Source organism: Danio rerio, chromosome 4 (genome assembly GCF_049306965.1).
Source record: "Danio rerio strain Tuebingen ecotype United States chromosome 4, GRCz12tu, whole genome shotgun sequence".
Lineage (NCBI taxonomy): Eukaryota > Metazoa > Chordata > Actinopteri > Cypriniformes > Danionidae > Danio > Danio rerio.
This window is the reverse complement of record NC_133179.1, coordinates 16,922,771-16,941,956: the sequence shown is the minus strand read 5'-3', so window position 1 is coordinate 16,941,956 and position 19,186 is coordinate 16,922,771. Positions and strand designations below refer to the sequence as shown.

Below are 19,186 nucleotides of genomic sequence, written 5' to 3'. Positions count from 1 at the left end.
GATGATATACAATCTACCAGCTGTTAACGATTGGATACACTCTCCGTTCAGATGCCGAAGGTAGACAACACGGTTATGTAAGGCTGGTTTGGCCCAATACCCTTTTATTTGGTCAGTTTTTCCAAGTCCCGGTTGTCTAATAGCAGGCAGATGCCATTGCAACCAGCCAATTTATTTTATTTTCCAAATAGTTTGAAAATAGTTTCATTATCCTTTGTTTTGCTAGGATTATTACTTTTACGGTTGAGGTGTTTGTAGGCTTATTTGTGTCTCACATAATAGGTGAACTGTTTTGTGGGATTGTTTGGAATGGATGACATGGAAATGGAAAAGTTTGTGTGTGTGTGTGTGTGTGTGGCAGCAGGTATATATATTTTGCAAAACCTCCCCAGTGAGTCTTTGCTCCCTTCTGCATCCCACGAAGGACTACATGTCCCAAGCTGCATTGCTACTACTCACCATTGTTAAGATCCATATGTGCCACAACTGCTGACATCTACATACTAGAACCGCCTGACTTCTGTTTTCAATCTTGGGCGACTAAGGTCTGGCTTGAGTGTCTCTCTCTCTCTCTTTCCCTCTCTCTCTCTATCTCTTTCTCTCCACTCTCTCCCTCCCTTACTCTTTCTCTCCAGAGTCCTCGGGCCGCACACAACTGTACCTGAAGAGAGAGAAGCAGGAAGGTAAGGATATTTAGCATCTGCTGTTATGCATTGAATGTTCATGCTAGCTTTTGCTTTCTCTGGATGAGATTATCAGAAATCTGCTTGGCAGATTTTGGGGGAGGACTAAAGAAACATTATGATCATATTGCGGAAATTCAGCGTGATGTTTGGGAAGCTTGGAGTTCTATCTAAGCTGTTTGTGGTCAAATATAAAGGCTGTCATTTAGAATTAAATCAAATGATTTATAGGTTTTTTTAAATGCATGAAATTGTACAATGGAACAATCAATGCAATTTTTTGCAGGAAGAAAGAAAGATAAAGCAGTGCATGCATTTGACTAGTGATTTTGCATCAATGGATTGCTATAAAGAAAACCTGGGTTGCGAGATTCCATGCTTGACACCTGCTGCAAATTATTCTATGCCGTCATAAATTATTAATGGATTACCCAACTTCATAAATGTCTTTCTTTTCCAATTCCATCTTAATAATTAATCAGCATGTCATGCACAAAAAAGGGAACTCTAAAGTAAAGTCAATGTAACTTGAGATGAACTTGGATCCGAACACCAGCAATGTGGGTCTAATTTGTGAAGGGAGGAATGTCTGTCTGGGCCTATTGCATTCTTGAGAATGAAGTCATCAATTTCCATTAGAAGAGTGTCTCTGGTTTTTGTTTATGTCTGAGGTTCACCGTAGAAAGTTCTGTTATTCTTACACATTTTAGTTTTTTTTTAATGTAATATTGCTCCTTATTTAACCACTTCTCCCTTTCTTTCCTGTTCTCTTCTCCTCTCTACTGATCTCTTGTCTAGGTTTAATTTAAGTTGTGCAGCCATGTTTGCTCTGGGATCCATTCTGTTGGCTGGACTTCTAAGTCTGAGTTTAGCTCAGTATGATTACTATGATGAGTACTACATACCCTCCGCACCACTGGAGGGCGTTTCATCACCTTCTTGTGCCCAGGAGTGCGAATGTCCCATCAACTTTCCCACTGCCATGTACTGCAATGAGCGCAACTTGAAGTTCATCCCCATCGTGCCGACCGGAATCAAATACCTCTACTTACAGAACAACTTCATTGAGGAGATCAAGGCTGGAGTGTTTGACAATGCCACCGACCTTCGCTGGCTCGTCCTCGACAACAACAACATCACCAGTGACAAGATCCAGGCTGGTACTATCGATAAACTAGGAAGCTTGGAGAAGCTCCTCTTCAGTCATAACAAGCTGACTAAACCCCCTGGTTCTCTTTCGAAGTCTCTGGATGAGTTGAAGCTGATCGGTAACAAGTTAACCTCATTCCCTGCTAACACTTTGGCTGGGATGGAAAACCTGACAACCGTCCACTTGTCCAAGAACAAACTTACCACCGAGAGCCTCACAGGAGCCTTCAAGGGCCTCAAGTCCCTCATTCTGCTGGACGTGAGCGAGAACAAGCTCAAGAAACTTCCCTCGGGAGTTCCAGCTTCGCTTTTAATGCTCTACGCTGACAATAATGACATCGACAGCATCCCTAACGGCTACCTGGCAAAGCTGCCACTCCTACAGTACCTGCGCATCTCCCACAACAAACTTGTGGATTCAGGAGTCCCTGCAGGAGTGTTCAACGTGTCCTCTCTTCTTGAGCTTGACCTGTCTTTCAACAAGCTGAAGACCATCCCGGAGATCAACGAATCACTAGAACACCTCTACCTGCAAGTCAATGAGATAAACAGTAAGTTTTTTTAGTCTCCATCTGGTTAAGCGAATCAGATTTTGCATTGATTTTGACTCCATTTTGCTTTCTGTTTCTTTAGAGTTTGAGCTGACGAATATCTGCAGATTTAGCTCACCGGTCAACTACTCTAGACTGAGGACCCTGCGCTTGGATGGAAACAACATCACACACAGCAGTATGCCAGATGACACAGCTAACTGCCTACGCCAGGCCTCAGAGATCATCTTTGAATAGAGCTAAATCTCGCCAGTAGCTCATCAAACAAAATAAGGCTTTAATTCTTATTAAACCAGGGCTGCCCAAAACTTTTCCTGGAGGTCCAGTGTCCTGTAGATTTTAGCTGCTGAACGAGCTAATGAAGACCTTCAGACTCACTAACAACTTCTCAGCATATGTGATGGAGCTAAAATCTGCAAGACCTTGGCCCTTCTGCAGCTAAATTGAACATCTAAACCTGTTTCCAGAGGCCGTTATCCTGCAGAGTTTAGCTCCTGAACATGCTGATGAATGTCTTCAGACTCACTTGAACCTTCTTAGAAATTGTGTTGTAGCTAAAATTTGCAGGACTTTGGCTCTTCAGGAGCAGGATTGGATGACTAAACCTGTTCCCAGATGGCCACTATCTTGTAGAGTTTAGCTCGTGGAAACTAATGAAGGTCTTCAGACTCTTTATAACTTCTTAGTGCGTCGGAGCTAAAACCTGCAGGACTTTGCTCTCTATTAGACACTCTGGATGTCTTTATTCGGGATTCTGGCTACCACATTCGGTCACTTGCACATTGTTGACAATATTTGCTGTTTAAAAAGTTTGTATGAAAAACGGGCAGCAATAGTCTGAAAATCTTGAAAATCTGGCACATAAAAGATTAGTCTTGTATTATAATGTATGAAAAGTGGAAATATTTCAGTCTAAAGAGAGACACAAAATGCTGTGCACTCTATAATGAGTTGCACTACATGTCATCTATTTTTTTTTTTGCATGTTAAAATCTTTAATCACTTGAAACTGTAATCATATTATTAATAAGCCTGCCAGTAAGGATATTCGACTGTTTTCTACAACCTATGGATATGAACTAAATGCACAGCAGTGCATTTTAATTTACAAATTAAAAAATAAACATTGTACATTGAGTGAATTCTATCTAATCTCAAAGGGGGTTTATTTAAATGAGAAACTGCAGTGGCAAAATTTATTAATTGCAAACTAGTAGCGGCTTGCATTTCTGAACTCTGCCAACGATTATTCCATATTCTACTGTATCTGCATGCAGCTCATCTTAATTTTGTAACAGTAATTCCTTTCAGTTCTATGGTACACAGCAATGACTTTTTGATGTATTCATTACACTATTTCACATCATCACAATGTTAGTCAAATTATTGAACCACGAGATTCCCATAACTTTGGCAGACTGTTATATAAAAGTTGTAAGATCCCTGATTTTTTTTTTTTTCAAGACAACATCAAAGCAGTTTGTTCATCTTAAATTGAATAAAACACATTTTTTTTTTACCTATGTGGGAGATACTGAAGATGTCAATCCTTAAAATTAGATCAGATCTAGTATTATAACACACAGTGCCATTTAATTTATCAAGTAATCAGTCATGCTTTACTTTGTTTTAATTGTTATCAACTGATTTGTCAAACCAAAATTAGGCTTGCACATCATAGTGCAGTCAAGCTACTCTAAGTTTGATTGCTTTGATCTTAATTTATGATCTTCTAGCATGACTTGATGTGGATTTCCATTTCTTTACTCTGTTAGTTCTGGTATGGATCTGTCCTCCTTCCTTCTCCTTTTTGGCCTCTCACTCTGATTCCTGGTTGCCAATTTAGTTCTGTTTAAAGCAGAGCCATGATGACAGAACTGCTTCCTGTAGGAAACGTGTTCACTTGATGTCTGAAGAAAAGGTTGTGGATAAAAAAACGATAATGAAAAGGTCATTGTATTGAAGAACTAGGGTGTTATATCTGCTGGCAGCACTTTATAAGAATTATTTGACTTCATGTTACTTTAAAAGGTAAGACCAAATCAAATCATTCAATAAAAACGTTAGGCTTTAGTAATAGTTTCATGTCAAATCTTTATACATGTCCATAAAACCCAAACTGCGATAAAATTGTAGACTTAAAGGATTAGTTCAACCCAAAAATTAAAGCTCTGTTATTAAATTTTCGCTATCATGTTCTTACAATTTCCTTAAAACACATTCATTTTCATGTTAAGACATTAAAAGAGTTTTGATGAAATCTGACAGCCCTCTTATCTTCCATAGACAGCAGCGTTTTTAAGAGTAACTGTAATGATATGAAGCTTCAAGAACACTGTGCCAAAAGACGTGTAAATACATATATCTGCTCTCCCACGTTAGATCATCTACGTGCACATTTAAAAAGGGAAGTATGACATATTGCTATTATTGCCCGTAGATAACACATAGCCTAATATAATGATCTGTGATGCATTCCTACGATTCTAACACTTCTCAATTCATAGTTCTACAACATTGTGATTACACTTTTAGCCTCATGACATAGAAAAATATCCAAATCTCCAAAGGTCATACGGGTTCACCTACTGTGCATGCTTATAAATAAAGACCATTGATCTTCCAAGAATATCCTTTAACATCCAAAGTACATTTACCTGCACTTCCCACTGAAGGTTCTTTAGGGAAAAAAAGATTATTAAAAGTCATTTGTGCTAACAAACTAATGGTTCATGAAAAGCTATTTAAGTGATAGTTTACTCAAGAGTAAATTAAAAAGTAATAATATTTTCATTTTTGTGTAAACTGTTTCTTCTTTACGTAATCAAACCCCATTTTTTGTTAGTTTCTTTATGGCATTGCTACAAAAGTTTTTTTTTGTTTTTTTTTTTGTCATTTTTGTTTTTAAGAGAGCTAAATGTCTGACGTTCCTCTTGTTTCAATGACCACCTTTGCATATTGTGTAGCTGGGATGTTCATATCTTCTCACAGTGCCAGTGTTTGAGTTAGCTGTAAACATTCATTCCCTTTCTTGGCCCGGGACATACCTTGAATGAATCATAAAATATCCCCAACAGTTGGTCCATTCTTTCCTTTTACTTCTTCCAACCATCTGCTTCCATCTGTCTCTCCGTCCCAAACCACACCTTTATGACAGGCACTTCAAACGTTGCATTTAACATAACTACAGATTTGAGCACGCGTCTGAGCTAGCACTAAAAATGAGTGTTTTATTTAAAACGGTAGAATTTGCAGGCAGACAACCTAGCATTCCAGAGAAATGAAGCGTTTTGGGTGACCATCTGATAGTTAAACAGCGAGGCATTGTGGGAGTTCTTTTGTCCATGTGTTGGAAACAGATGATGGATGGGCAGTTCTGGCTTTATAGCAGCCTGAAAATATAAGATCGCCACAAGCTGATCGTGCACTTTCTTTTCCCAGAGGTTGATGATGAAACATAGTTTTCTGACTTTTCACCATACACATTGTCCCATACATTAGAAGGAAATAGTTTTTAAGAAAAAGAAATGTAGAAAAAGACCCTGGTTCAGTCCATTAGTTGTTCATTGGAGACTGATCTTTGCAGAAGTCTGACATACATCACCAGAGTGAAATATGTCTTTCTTCAGGAAGACTTATTATTGGCAAGGTCAATAACACATTCGTGTTTTTACTACAGCACTGAAAAGACACTTAAATTTTGATCTTGCCATGTCATGGTTGTTTTTTTTCAGTGTGCTTGTCAGCTATGCAATTGTGGTCTTGCTAAAAAAAACCACAGCCTGTTATTCAGCAACACTGAAAAGACTTTGTGTGGGAAAGAGACCACTGTGGTGTTTCTTAGCTTGTTCTTCTACAGCTGATCTCTTGAGAGAAAAGACAAAAGAGTTTCCTGCTGTTGTTTAGAGCCCAACTGCCTTCTTGCACTATCATGGTATGTGAGGACATAGGCAATATAAATAAATAAATAAAATTGCAAAGTAAACAGATACCATAAAGGGATGATTAAAATTAATTCGCTACATGTCATATTGTCAGTAATGTATGCATTTGTTTTGGGTTGAAATGCATTTCTAGGTCCAAATAAATATCACCCAACCTTCTAAATGCATTTTAGATGCATTTTAAAGTGTTTTATTAATTATTAATTAATTAATAATTACATTTTAAGTATTATTCATCATATATTTATTTAAAAAGAGTTAGGTATGAAGTTATGGCACATACCTCTAAACATTTGGTCCATTTAAACCAGGGGTGCCCAAACTTGGTCCTGGAGGATCAGTGTCCTGCAAATTTTAGTTCCTACCCGAATCAGACACACCTGGGCTGGAAAATCAAGCTCTTACTAGGCTTTCTAGAAACATCCTTGCAGGTGTGTTGAAGCAAGTTGGAGCTAAAATCTGCAGGATACCGGTCCTCCAGGACCAAGTTTGGACACCCCTTATTTAAACCAAGCTTTGCTTTAAATGCGAGAAAATTGTGGGGGTTTACCTTACATTTGACAGAAAGATGCTGTAAGATTTGCCAACATATGATTAATAACTGATCGAGGACAGAACCAAATCTGTACTTCAAATAACCAATTAGCTGCATTATATCTGTAAAGTAGGGATGGCAAGTCTGACTTATCTTCAACTGGTTCATGGGACAGTTTGTTTCAAGAGGTAAGCAAGATTCTGTTTAAGTGCATTTCCCAAAAGCATTGTAAGCTTTATTAGTTTGTTGGTGCCAGTGGTTTCTACAATTTTCTACAATTTTCTTTTCTTAGAATGGTTTTGGGATATAAATCCTTGGCCTGATATGCACTTGGTATAAATGAGTTTTAAATGGAATATAACAAGCTCACTTTGTGTCCAATCTTATATTAATCCTAAGTGTGTGCAACAATGTGAGGAACAATTTTGTAGCCCAGTAGCAAACTCACTTTGTAATTAATTCCAAGAGCATATGATCATACTGTTGTGATTGCAATCCTGTTCCTAGAGATCTACCTTCCTGCAGAGTTCAGCTGCAACTCTGATCAAACACACCTGTGTTTATTTACCAAGTGCTCCTTCAGATCCTACTTGGTTTAGTTGTGTTTGATCAGAGTTGGAGCTGAACTTAGCTGGAAGGTAGATCTCTAGGAACAGGATTGAGGATCCCTGCTTTAGAGCATTTAGTGCATCACTGATCAGCTGCTGAACTCAAATTAGCTCTTGCAAGGGCTATAACTGAGCGAGAGAGAGAGAGAGAGAGAGAGAAACACGAGTGTGGCGCTTGTCAAAGATCAAAACCAACAGTCTTTTCAGTGATGTAATATTTAGGCCCAATCCCAGTTCTACCCCTTAGCCCTTCCCCTGTCCCGATTCTCTTTATCTTGAAGGCATGGGGCTTAAGGGAAGAGCTAGATAGCCCTTGAAACTAAGATTTTTCAGGAACATAAACAAAACCAGAGTGTATAAACATTTCCCAGAATACACTACCTACTGCAACAGTATGGTTGCACAAGAAAGTCAGGAGATGCACAAACTAGTTTTTTTTTTTTTTTTTTTGTCATTATTACAAATGTTTACAACAAACAAGCATACATTTTAATACATTCATAACCAATTTCATGTTTTACCGTCATGCTTTAAAAAAAAAAAAAAAAAAGCTGTAATTTTTGCTATCTATGATTCCCAATAATGTCTCCTGTATATCAGTCCCACAACATATTGTCACTTGACACTGGAATACCCTGTCAGAAATATCTAGTGGCTGGGAATGAGCTTTTTACAGTGTCTGCTATAATGTTAATGTTGTTTTTGTGTTTACATGGATGAATAAGGCCAGGGTGTAAGTGCACAGCACAGTTACGAGCATATTGCCATGTTATATCGTTATGATAACATGATAAATGCATTCAGTGAATTCTTGAAGATAAATGCCCATAAATAACACAACTGGAATAACTACAGCAGTCGATCTCATATGAAGCAAGAGATCATGATGACATTTGATGATGTGTACAGGTGTTGCAGTGGTGTTCCGTTTCTTAGGGGTAAATTTTGAAGCCCTTCCCCTTCACACTCTGTTTCAAGGGGCCAAGGGAAAAGGCTAGGGGTACAAAAATAGAATCGGGATTGGGCCTTACTTGGGTTGCAGCTAGTTAGTTGGCTTGTTTACTCTATATTGAAGTATTTACAATTTACATTTGGATAGGGTTAAATTAACTATGACTAAAGATGATCAGATTTCCCTCACATCCAACAGCAGTCTTTTTGGGACTCATTCTTACCCAAGCACTGCAGTGGGTTTATGGAGCATTCTTGAGCTTGCATTGGTCATGCACAAGCATTTTTTCCAAGGGGAAGTCTCCTATAAGAACTTAAGCTCTTAGTTACGTAAGATAGACCCCAGAGTTTTTTTTAAAAAAAGTCAACTTTAGTTGCATTTTTTGGTGAACTATCTCTTTAATATCAAGTAGATGCAGTGTCTCAAATCAGTCCATTTTGTGACTGAAATATTCATATTGGTTTTCTGAACCAGTTGAACCAATTCATATAAAATGTCTGACTCCAAAAAGCAATGTATTCATGCTATTAACATTGCTAGTGTAACGGGGCAAAACATTGCTCATTTTTCAACATGGCCTAGCATCTGGAAATCTGAAAAAGGATGAACACTTTGGTTGTACAAATAAGAAGAGAATTGAGTACATGAGAAGAGAAATCATGAGTCCTCTTATATTACTTACAAAAACGTCCATTGAATAGGAAAGGGATTTGCTTCTTTCCCAAATATAGAGGGACTTTAATCAGTGTCACAAACTTAATATATCCCACTTCCCTTTTCTATTTTTTAAAATGTCCACAACGGATTCCAGATGTTCAAACAGATGTTGCCTGGTTCCTATGCACTGCCCTTTCATTTAATCTGAAGCTATGACGAACTCGAAGATTGAGCAAGATCTTCTAGCATACGATAATAGTGCTGGATTAACCCACACACATCTTTCCACCTTTCACCAGTTTTTGCATTCCTGCTTAATTCCACCTTTCACGGGTTGGGACGAGTCTCCATCAGTGCAAATTGACAGCTAAACGATGTGCATGGCTCCAGGGTCACCTAGTTTACCGGGGTGTAAAAGATCCCCCCAAGTCAGATGGAGATGAGATATGTTCATTGAGAAGAAAGAGTTAAAAGTCTCAAAGCCACCTGCAACTGCTTGCAGGGTATCATATTTGCCAGGGACCCCACCTCTCTATAGACCCTCAGTGCACAAAGAATTAGAAAAAAGTACTGTGCTAGTAATAAGTACCCAGTGCACTCTTGCAGAAACACAACTCAACGCATATCTGTCAAACATTCCCACACCCCCTTTCCCAAAGCTCACCAGCTGATGTCAAAGGTTTGGCCTTGGGGAAGTCGCACTACCAACAATGGTAATCTAATAAGGCTGTGTCTTCTGATGCTTGTCGGGGCCAGAAAGAAAGTAGGAGATTCTGCAGATTGAACTCAAGCTGGGGAAGAGAACAGGCGGATCGAGAGACGACAACCCCAAAACACCCCAATACTCCATACTCCGTCTCCACCTCCACAAACCAAATCAGCTCTGTGACTGAGATGAGCAGGTAATGTTTTCATTCTTTTGCTCTTTATGTGGTGGTAGTGCAATAAATGTGAAAGGTGTAAGGGGCTCTCATGGGTTTTCAGTTCTGTAGTATTGAGATATCAAATTCGTAGTCTTAGAGAGAGTTTAAAATTTACCTTGTTTAACTTACCTAGTTTTTTTTTGTTTGTTTTTTTGGTTAAATACTATTTGGTTCTAAAATACTATGGCATGACCATTTATCATCCCAATGCCATGGTACTGGTATGATGTTTTTTGAGGAAAGTCACCGATTTCTTCTTTTCAGTTGACAGGTACTTTCAACATGTAAAGAATAATTTCACTTCTAAGTTGTTTCTTTTTGCAAAGCTCACATTAATGTGTGCTGTTTATTTCTTTTCTATCTAAGAAAGCACCAGTGCAGCATTTTGTTGTATGCTAAAATAATTAGACAAAGCTGATTTCATTTCAGTTTCCTGTTCAGATCAGGTTTTTTGAATTATGTGGGTGTGAAAGACTGAAATTGGACTGAACGCTAGCCATTGAGCTAGAGCCAAATGTTAGACCTATGAGTAATTAACTTAACTGCCTGCAATACAATGCCCCAAACAGGAAATTAAATCTCTTCAAAAGCATATGGTTTGGTTTAGGTGGAGGATAAATGTCATGCAGCTGTCTTGACAATGTTGGCATTTCTCAGTTATTATTATGATTATTATTGTTTTACATGTTTGATGGATTTTATGCTTGTTCCATTTAAATTTGACGATCAATTTCTATTTCTTTTGAATGTTTTTGTCAGTGTTAACCAAAGATAATGACAACACTTTATTTTGATGGTCCATTAAAGTATTAGTAGACTGTCTGCTTAATATCTGTTGATACAGGTCCTTCAACAGAAATTTAACTGACTTTAAGAAACTTCGCAGGTGCATGTCAACTTACACTAACCCTAACCCAACAGTCTAATTATAATCTAATAAGAATTAGTTGGCATGTAGATGCAATGTAGCTTAAATTCAACAAACAGATCATCCAAATAAAGTGTGACCAAAATAACTGTTAAAAAAGGCTTTGCGTTCAGGTATGGCTTAATAGTCTCAGATTTTAATAGTTATAATGTTAATGTGTCATGAAAGTACTGTCAAACATTTGACAGAGTTAGCATTAGCACTTAGCAGAAAACTGTTTGCACTGCTCTAATCAAAAGACTGTGATTATTTATTCCCTGCTGCTCAATATAAATCAAAACATTACAGAAAGACTAAAAGTTACAGCTTGGAAAAGTGGTGTTGATTTATACTTCTGCGTCGAATGCATGCATATACTTTGGCGCAGCCTTTGCGTGGTCGCATCCCCCTAGACATGGCTGACGCCGACACCTCTCAAAAAACGTAACTACACATCGCAACCACTTGTAGCGCAAGCTCTGTGATTGGTCAGTTTCGTAACGGTGATGAGCGTGGGTGGTGCTGAGAGCTGTGAGCCTGATGGATCAATTGTTTACAAGTGTTAAGTCACGTGAAGAAACTCCAGATGGAAACTTTTGTTTTATGTTCACCTTGACTAAAGTTGTTGCACGTCCGCCAGTTCCCGCCTCTGAATGAGGAGTTTTAGATACAAGTAGTGTTCAGAAATAACAAAACAGCCATAAAGAAACTGGACACAGAGGAACAAAAAACCTACTACCAGCTAATGTTTCAGAAGTGTCAAACAGCATGCCGGAAGTATAAATGCATGACTACGCGCAAGGCAGGTGCCGTGGGTCATGCCAATCACTCGACACAGAAGCATAAATCAGCCTTAAACCAAAATGTTTGGCAGCTACTAATTGTTGATTCAGAACTCAGAAGACTGAGTGATTCGCAAATCCAGTCTAAAATCTATAAGCTGTGTCTAGTCTAACAGGTGCAGACATTAAAATAGCTGACATCTGCTACAATGTGGGGCTTACTAGTCATTTAGGTTTAGTCGTGTAGTGTGATCTAGATGAACTGCATAGCAAGTCTTTGACATTTCACTGTTGTAATTATGCAATGGATGTTTGTCAATTTAATTGTATTGAGAACAGATCAAAGACACAGAGTATTTTAATAGACTTAAAGCTTCCTCAGCTAGATACTAATTGCTACCCTGACAGTGACCTCTTGTCATGTCCTGCATTTTGCAACCTAACGCTCTTAGCTGCAGATTTAATGTTGTGCACCTTGACACAGACGTCTTATGTGTTTAGAGCTCTTTTAAGTTCCTGTGAATAATTGGATTAGGTTGGTGTTTTAATTCTTTGCCCTTTAGACCACAGGTTCTAAGATAGAACAGCACCATCATTGACACGAGATACTACTGGATTACAAATTATCCTAGACTTTGACGGGAGAAGCCTATTATACAATTATTACAATGACACGGTAAGGTGTTGTTGTCGTCAGTGGAATTGGGAACAAATAATAGCAAAATGAGATTATTTCTGATTTGCATTGGAAGCATATGCTAAATTAAAACAGTTAACCAATCAAACTGGGAGTCCTTACGAAGTAAGTGAGGATGCTGAAAATTATAGTGGAACAAAAGCTAGAGCAGTGAGTGCAATCTTACAGTAATTTGTAATGTTTTGATTTAGTAGTAGCTAATTAGTATTCCTTTGTACATCTCATTTGAATATTTTAGTATGGTTTGTTTATCCCCCAATGAGAGGCACGTCTGCCAACGTTTTCAAACAAATGAAATTGTACGAATTAGCCACTTTTCTGACAATATGAAAAATAATTACATTTCCTTGTGAGATTTAGATGAGAACTCTGGTCCTGGAAGGCCACTATCCAATAGATATGGATGGATAAATCCAACAGACATTTGTTTACTTGAAAGACAGAAGACAGGTGTTGTTATGAGAGGTGATGAATAAAAGGATGTAGGATCCAGCAGGGTATATAGGCCCGTATTAACCTAATTAGAACTGGGCCAAGGCTCATGTCTTCTTTTGACCAACACAGCGGTTTAAGAACTGTCAGACCTCAAGGATTATGACTCTTGATCTCAAGAGGCTATGATTGGCTAAGGTTGTATCCAGTTTGTCTGTCTATGATGGAATCATGGGATACCATTGACACTACAAATAGGGGCAGGAGAGGCAGAGTAGCTCAGATCGAAACACCCCAAAGCAAGAGATACAGTAGAAGAGACGTAAAAAGATAACGGTAAGTCTTTAGAATTTGTGATTATGTGCATTAGAAAATGTTGGCAAGTGTGTAGTGTCAGTTTTGCGAATGCCAGCAAAAAAGCCACTGATCTCCAGATCTGTGGCTCTAGATCTTTGATCTAAAACTCTATGCACGAGAGTTCTTTTAGGGTACTCAAGATGTCGGCTGTTGTTTAATGTCCACACAATGTGTTTGAATTTGAGAGACTTTTACAGGTGATGCTCTACTTAAGCCAATGTCTTGGTATCCAGTACTAGACAACAACTCAGGTTTACTGCACGAAAGCTGTCCATTTAAAACAATCTCCAGAAATCCCCTTGGAGCCCAGAACAATGTATTTAAAGTACTAGCAGATAAGATGATTTTTTTTTGTCGATTTCTTCTGGACAACTTTAAGCCAAATAATATATGGCTATGTCAGCAAAAAAAACTTTGTAATAGCATAATAACTTGTTGGACATCAATATGTAATGAAATCTCCACTAAAATTCTTTCAAAAGGGTCCTAGTTTGTAGTGTGTTGATATTGCAAAATGAAAACTAAGGGTTTAAAAAAACGCTGATAATTTTACATTTACATTTACATTTAGTCATTTAGCAGACGCTTTTATCCAAAGCGACTTACAAATGAGGACAAGGAAGCAATTTACACAACTAAGAGCAACAATGAATAAGTGCTATAGGCAAGTTTCAGGTCTGTAAAGTCTAAGAAGGGAAGTATTAGTAGTATTAGTATTTTTTTTTTTTTTTGGGTACAGTTAGTGTGATATTCAGAGAGGCAATTGCAAATTAGGAAGTGAAGTGGAGACTAAATAGTTGAGTTTTTAGTCGTTTCTTGAAAGTAGCGAGTGACTCTGCTATTCTGATGCAGTTAGGGAGTTTATTCCACCAACTGGGCAGATTAAGCGTGAGCGTTCGCGAAAGTGATTTCTTCCCTCTTTGGGATGGAACCATGAGGCGACGTTCATTCACAGAACGCAAGTTTCTGGAGGGCACATAGATCTGCAGAAGTGAGAGCAGATAAGGAGGAGCAAGGCCAGAAGTCACTTTGTAGGCAAACATCAGAGCTTTGAATTTGATGCGAGCAGCAACTGGCAGCCAGTGCAAACGGACTAGCAGCGGAGTGACATGTGCTCGTTTAGGTTCATTGAAGACCACTCGTGCTGCTGCGTTCTGGAGCAGTTGAAGAGGCTTGATAGAGTTAGCTGGAAGCCCAGCTAGTAGAGAGTTGCAGTAATCCAGTTTGGAGAGAACAAGAGCTTGAACAAGGAGTTGAGCTGCATGTTTAGATAAGAATTTTTTAAACCTTATTGTATTCAGAACTAGTCAGTCACTGTCATATATGAACTCTTATGTTTGTTTAAAATGTAACTGCCTTGTGAATGGAAAGAGTAGTACTATGGCATAGTTGAGTCAATTAAGATTGACCTGGCAGCATATTCTGAATTTAAGAGGATTACCACTTAAAAGACGGAGACACGGGGAATCTTAACTAGAGGATGTTCTTAATTTTTAGTCACTGAGGTCATCTTCTTAGAGACAACTGGAGGTTATATAAGGTAGATGCTATTTTTAGTATGGGCGATAGTAACCTATGTTCAAGGCCCTGAGATCAAGCATTTTATTTTTTGGGTGGGGGTGATTTAGTGACGTCTGCAGTGAGTACAAATATAAAGTGTTTCGTTTAATGTCTAAAAGTTTTATTAATATTGTTAACATCTCATTTTGTTTTTCTGCTCTGTTTCTATGATTCTTTAGGTTAAACCTAACTATGGAGGTACTCTTGGTAGCATTTGTGGCCGTGTTTTTGACCAGCCAAGTCCACTCTGATGAAATTCCATATGAGCACCTGATGTCTCAACTCCAGGCATGTCCTAAAGAGTGCAACTGCCCTCCCAACTTCCCTAATGCGGTTTACTGTGACAACAAGGGGCTGAAAAGTATACCTGTCATCCCCCCCTACACTTGGTACCTGTACCTTCAAAACAACCTAATTGATGTTCTCTCAGCCAATGCTCTGCGCAACGCCACACAGCTAAAGTGGATAAACCTCAACCGCAACAAAATCACAACTGAAGGCCTGGAAGTAGATGCTCTTAGAGCAATGTCCAACCTTGTTCATCTCTACATGGAAGACAACTTGCTGTCTTCTATTCCATCTCCTCTGCCAGCCAAATTAGAGCAGTTAAGGCTGTCCCGAAATAAAATCTCGAAGATCCCACCCGGTGTCTTCTCTGGAATGGGTCATCTTACCCTGCTGGATTTGCAAAGCAACAAGTTACAAGATGATGCAGTCACAGAGGTCAGTCTAAAAGGCCTCAATAACTTGATCCAGATCAATTTAGCAAAGAATCAGCTAAACAGTATGCCTCTTGGCCTACCACCCACAACTACACAAATCTTTTTGGACGGCAACAACATTGAGAAGATTCCAGCTGAGTACTTCAAGGGTCTTCCTAAAGTCGCGTCTCTCAGGCTCAACCGCAATAAGCTAGCTAATGGGGGTATCCCAAAAAATGTGTTTAACCTTTCCAGCATCCTGGATCTACAACTTTCTCACAACCAACTCACAGAGGTGCCTGTTATCTCCTCTGGACTGGAGCACCTGCATCTAGACCACAATAAGATCAAGAGTAAGTACTTTACCAGAGTTCTAAACTTACATTCATTCATTCATTTCCTATTTTTTGGCTTAGTCCCTTTATAAATCAAGGGTCAGCAATGCGGAATAAACCACCTTTTAAACTTTCTTTCATATAAATATATATATTGACTGACCAGGCAGCTGCTTTAGACATTGTATACAACTATTTTATGCTAGTATTTCAAGTAAGATATATATTTTTTGATCATGTTCATAGGCGTGAATAGCTCTGACATCTGTCCACCTGGTGTGCTCGATGATCACCTGGAGGAGAAGAGTCCACGTCTCCGCTACCTTCGTCTCGATGGTAATGAGATCCAACCCCCTATTCCACGAGAGCTGATGACATGTTTCCGTCTCCTCAGGGCTGTTGTCATATAAAGGTGCAACACCATCAAGATAATCCATTTCATCAATCAGAACTGACAATTTTAGTAAACTGAAACACTTGAAAAGGATCTGAAAAAAAAACTTAAAATAAATACTGTACACTGCTGAAAAGACCACTAGAATGGATTCTGGTTACTTCTTATCTCATGTTAATTGAGCAGGTGACTAGCAAGACCTTTCTGGTAGAGCTTTTGACAAAGAATGAATTAAGTCCATGAATAAGAAGCTTATAAAAAATTCCGATGGATACCTACATACAAAATACAACTAAGAGTGTGGTATCCTGGCCTTTTCAGCAGAGTAAAGATCCATAAGACTGATTTATATGTGCATTTGTAGATGGTTTCTCATGGCTGTATTGTAAAACCATTGTGCCTTCCTTAATTTCATACATAGACTAGCTGGAAACATCATTACATGTTAAATGTTCTTACAATGGAAGAGAGATCTAAACAACAGTTGTACCCTATAAATTACTTAATCTTGGTAGGAGCAGGATTAACCAGAAATATTTTCACGGTCCACCCTATTCTGAGATGTTTTAAGCAGGAGAGTAATAAGAAGGGTATAAATGGAGGTCGGAGCCTGCTCCAAGTGGGTGGGCCTTCGAGCTCCAAGTGGGTTGTACAAACTTGGAGCTTTAATTTATTTAACGTCTTTTACATGACTCAGAGTCCAATATTGTGCAATGTGCTTTATGAATGTCTACATCTACCCTAACACTAAATCCAATCTCACAGTAACCTGTTGTGTTTTATTAACGTCTACACCTACCCCAACCCCAAACCCCATATCACAGTAACCTGATGTGTTTTAATAATATCTGCAACACCTAAACCACCTAAACCCAACCTACTTGTATTTTAAGTCCCTCCGACTTGGAGGTCACCCAACCTACTTGCAGTGTAATCCCTCCCACTTGGAGGTCTCTGGGCTGCAGCGATACCTACTTGAGAGTTGTGGTCTAATTATAGAGCCAAATTTCCTGGAATTGAACTTAGTACATAGTGGTGGTTTACTGGATTTCACTAAAAGCATAGTAAGTCTCAATGACAAAACGTACCAAAATAAGTTTAAAGTTAGATAAATGGTAGCAATTGCAATTGTTTACATCAATTGTAAGTAATGAAATGTACTGGCATGTATACTTTTTTAAACAATGTTTACCTCTACTTTTTGTACATCTTCGCAACTTTGTAAAAACAATATTTCAATATTCAATGAAAATTTTGTTTGAAATACTTATTCTATAATTTCAGCACCTCAAATTTTATCATTAATTTTGAAAATTGCAGCATTTTCAAACCAGATGACATACTGTACTGTGACAGAGTTTTAATGTATATAATAGTTTAAATTTTGCAGTTGACAATTGACTGGTTTTAAGATGCATTTTCTCTATATAAAAATAATGTAAACATTCTTTTTCAGCGCACAAATGTGACAATTTTTTTTCATGTTTTTATTAATTACTGAAATTAACATCAAAAACTGTGAGAACCATTAGAAAAATGTAATATGATATACATTTTTGTTCAATGTTTCTGATTAAACTGGTTTCAGTGGTCCATCATTGTCATTGATTAATATTTCATTTGTGTGTATGTGTGTGTGTGTGTGTAATAATAATAATAATAATAATAATAATTTAGTTATTGAAAAGTCTAATTGCTTGACAACAAGGCAAGAGTCAAGTCAAGAGTACTCGGTCTGGCAACCTTGTTTTAAAGAAATCTATAATCCACAATAATAGCTTGTCTACAATAATGAAAACAACTAGCACTACGTTGAAGCTTTTGCTAAACTTACAGTTCCAATAAAATAAATAAACAACTCCCATCTAGTAAGGTATTTAAGGAAGATTTTCAGGTGAAATGCAACTTCTAATGAGAATGTTGTTGGTGGGAACTACTGCACCAGCACATCTTTATAATCGCAAAGAGCTTTGCGGTTGTAAAATATTCACTACAAAACAATGTATTACAGAAGACTCTGGAACACTTTCTTTAAAATATTTACACACATCTGACAGAAGGGGAAAAATCAACAGGGAGTGCACAGTACCTGGGTATCACTTGAAACAATGACTGCATTTATACAAGGTCTTTCGCATATATTTTTGGTTGCATCTGATACATTGACTTTAAACACAGTCTGTGTTACATGAAATCTTCCACCACACAGTACAGGCCTGTGCAGCTTAAATTGATCGTGCAAGCAAATGGATTTGCTTGGCACTGTTCAGAGGATTTGCAAGGACGTCAGTGCATGCTTCTTGGTTCAGCTAAGCACCTTTTTGGTGCATGTGGTGTCTTTTACCGCTTGTATATCTTAAATATTCTTTAATATCTTTGCATTTTATATACTCTACAGTCACTTGGAAACTTGCTTTTGAGCATGATGACATGGTCAAGGAGATCAATTTCAAACTGAGCATAAGAATAGCGAAGAGAGATGATTGAAGTGACACTAAACATGGAATGGTTGTTGGTGCTGAAAGGGATGGTCTGAATATTTCAAAAATTTAATTTCAACACACAAACATATCTAGGCTTGACAGAGAATGATTCAAAAAATGGCGAAATACTTTACTGATTGTAAGGGTCAGAGTAGAATGGCCAAGGCGTTTTGAGCTGATCAAGAGGCTACAATTATGGCCCATTTCCACTAAGTGGTACGGTTCGATACGCTTTTATGGTTGTTTCCACTGTCAATAAGTATCAAAAAGCATACCATATCGTAACACTTTTTGGGTACCCCTTAAAAAGGTCACCTAGCACAACAAAAGGGTACCAAAACGTGAAGCAAGATGCGCAGCTGAACGCTGTTTGTTTACAGAGATACATCAATAGTTCGTGCACAAGCCAAGAAAATGAAAACAAAGGAAGCTCCAATTTTAAATACACAGCCAAGACATTACACCGTAATAATATATACATATAATAACAAGCCATGGTCAACCCAAGCTTAAACAAACCTTGTCGTCATCTTGAT

At 38.1% G+C, this 19,186-nt stretch overlaps 2 protein-coding genes across 3 annotated transcripts; both read left to right on the top strand.

Moving 5' to 3' along the window:
• Window positions 1–647: 647 nt before the first annotated feature.
• lum (lumican) lies at window positions 648–3,528 on the top strand. Its single transcript, NM_001002059.1, is given in 3 exon segments — window positions 648–683; window positions 1,482–2,383; window positions 2,466–3,528. Coding segments are annotated over 2 exon segments (1,035 nt in total). The 5' UTR covers window positions 648–683; window positions 1,482–1,503; the 3' UTR covers window positions 2,621–3,528.
• A 6,328-nt stretch (window positions 3,529–9,856) lies between these two features.
• On the top strand, window positions 9,857–17,760 carry kera (keratocan). 2 transcript variants are annotated; one of them, NM_001025548.2, is made up of 3 exons: window positions 9,857–9,981; window positions 14,917–15,791; window positions 16,020–16,273. In NM_001025548.2, the coding sequence occupies exons 1-3, from the start codon at window positions 9,974–9,976 to the stop codon at window positions 16,181–16,183; spliced, it is 1,047 nt and encodes a 348-aa protein (NP_001020719.1). In that variant the 5' UTR covers window positions 9,857–9,973; the 3' UTR covers window positions 16,184–16,273. The 2 variants fall into 2 exon arrangements, with proteins under 2 accessions (NP_001020719.1, XP_005164822.1); XM_005164765.4 differs by lacking the exon at window positions 9,857–9,981 and adding an exon at window positions 13,102–13,156 and having other exon boundaries at window positions 16,020–17,760.
• Window positions 17,761–19,186: the final 1,426 nt, after the last annotated feature.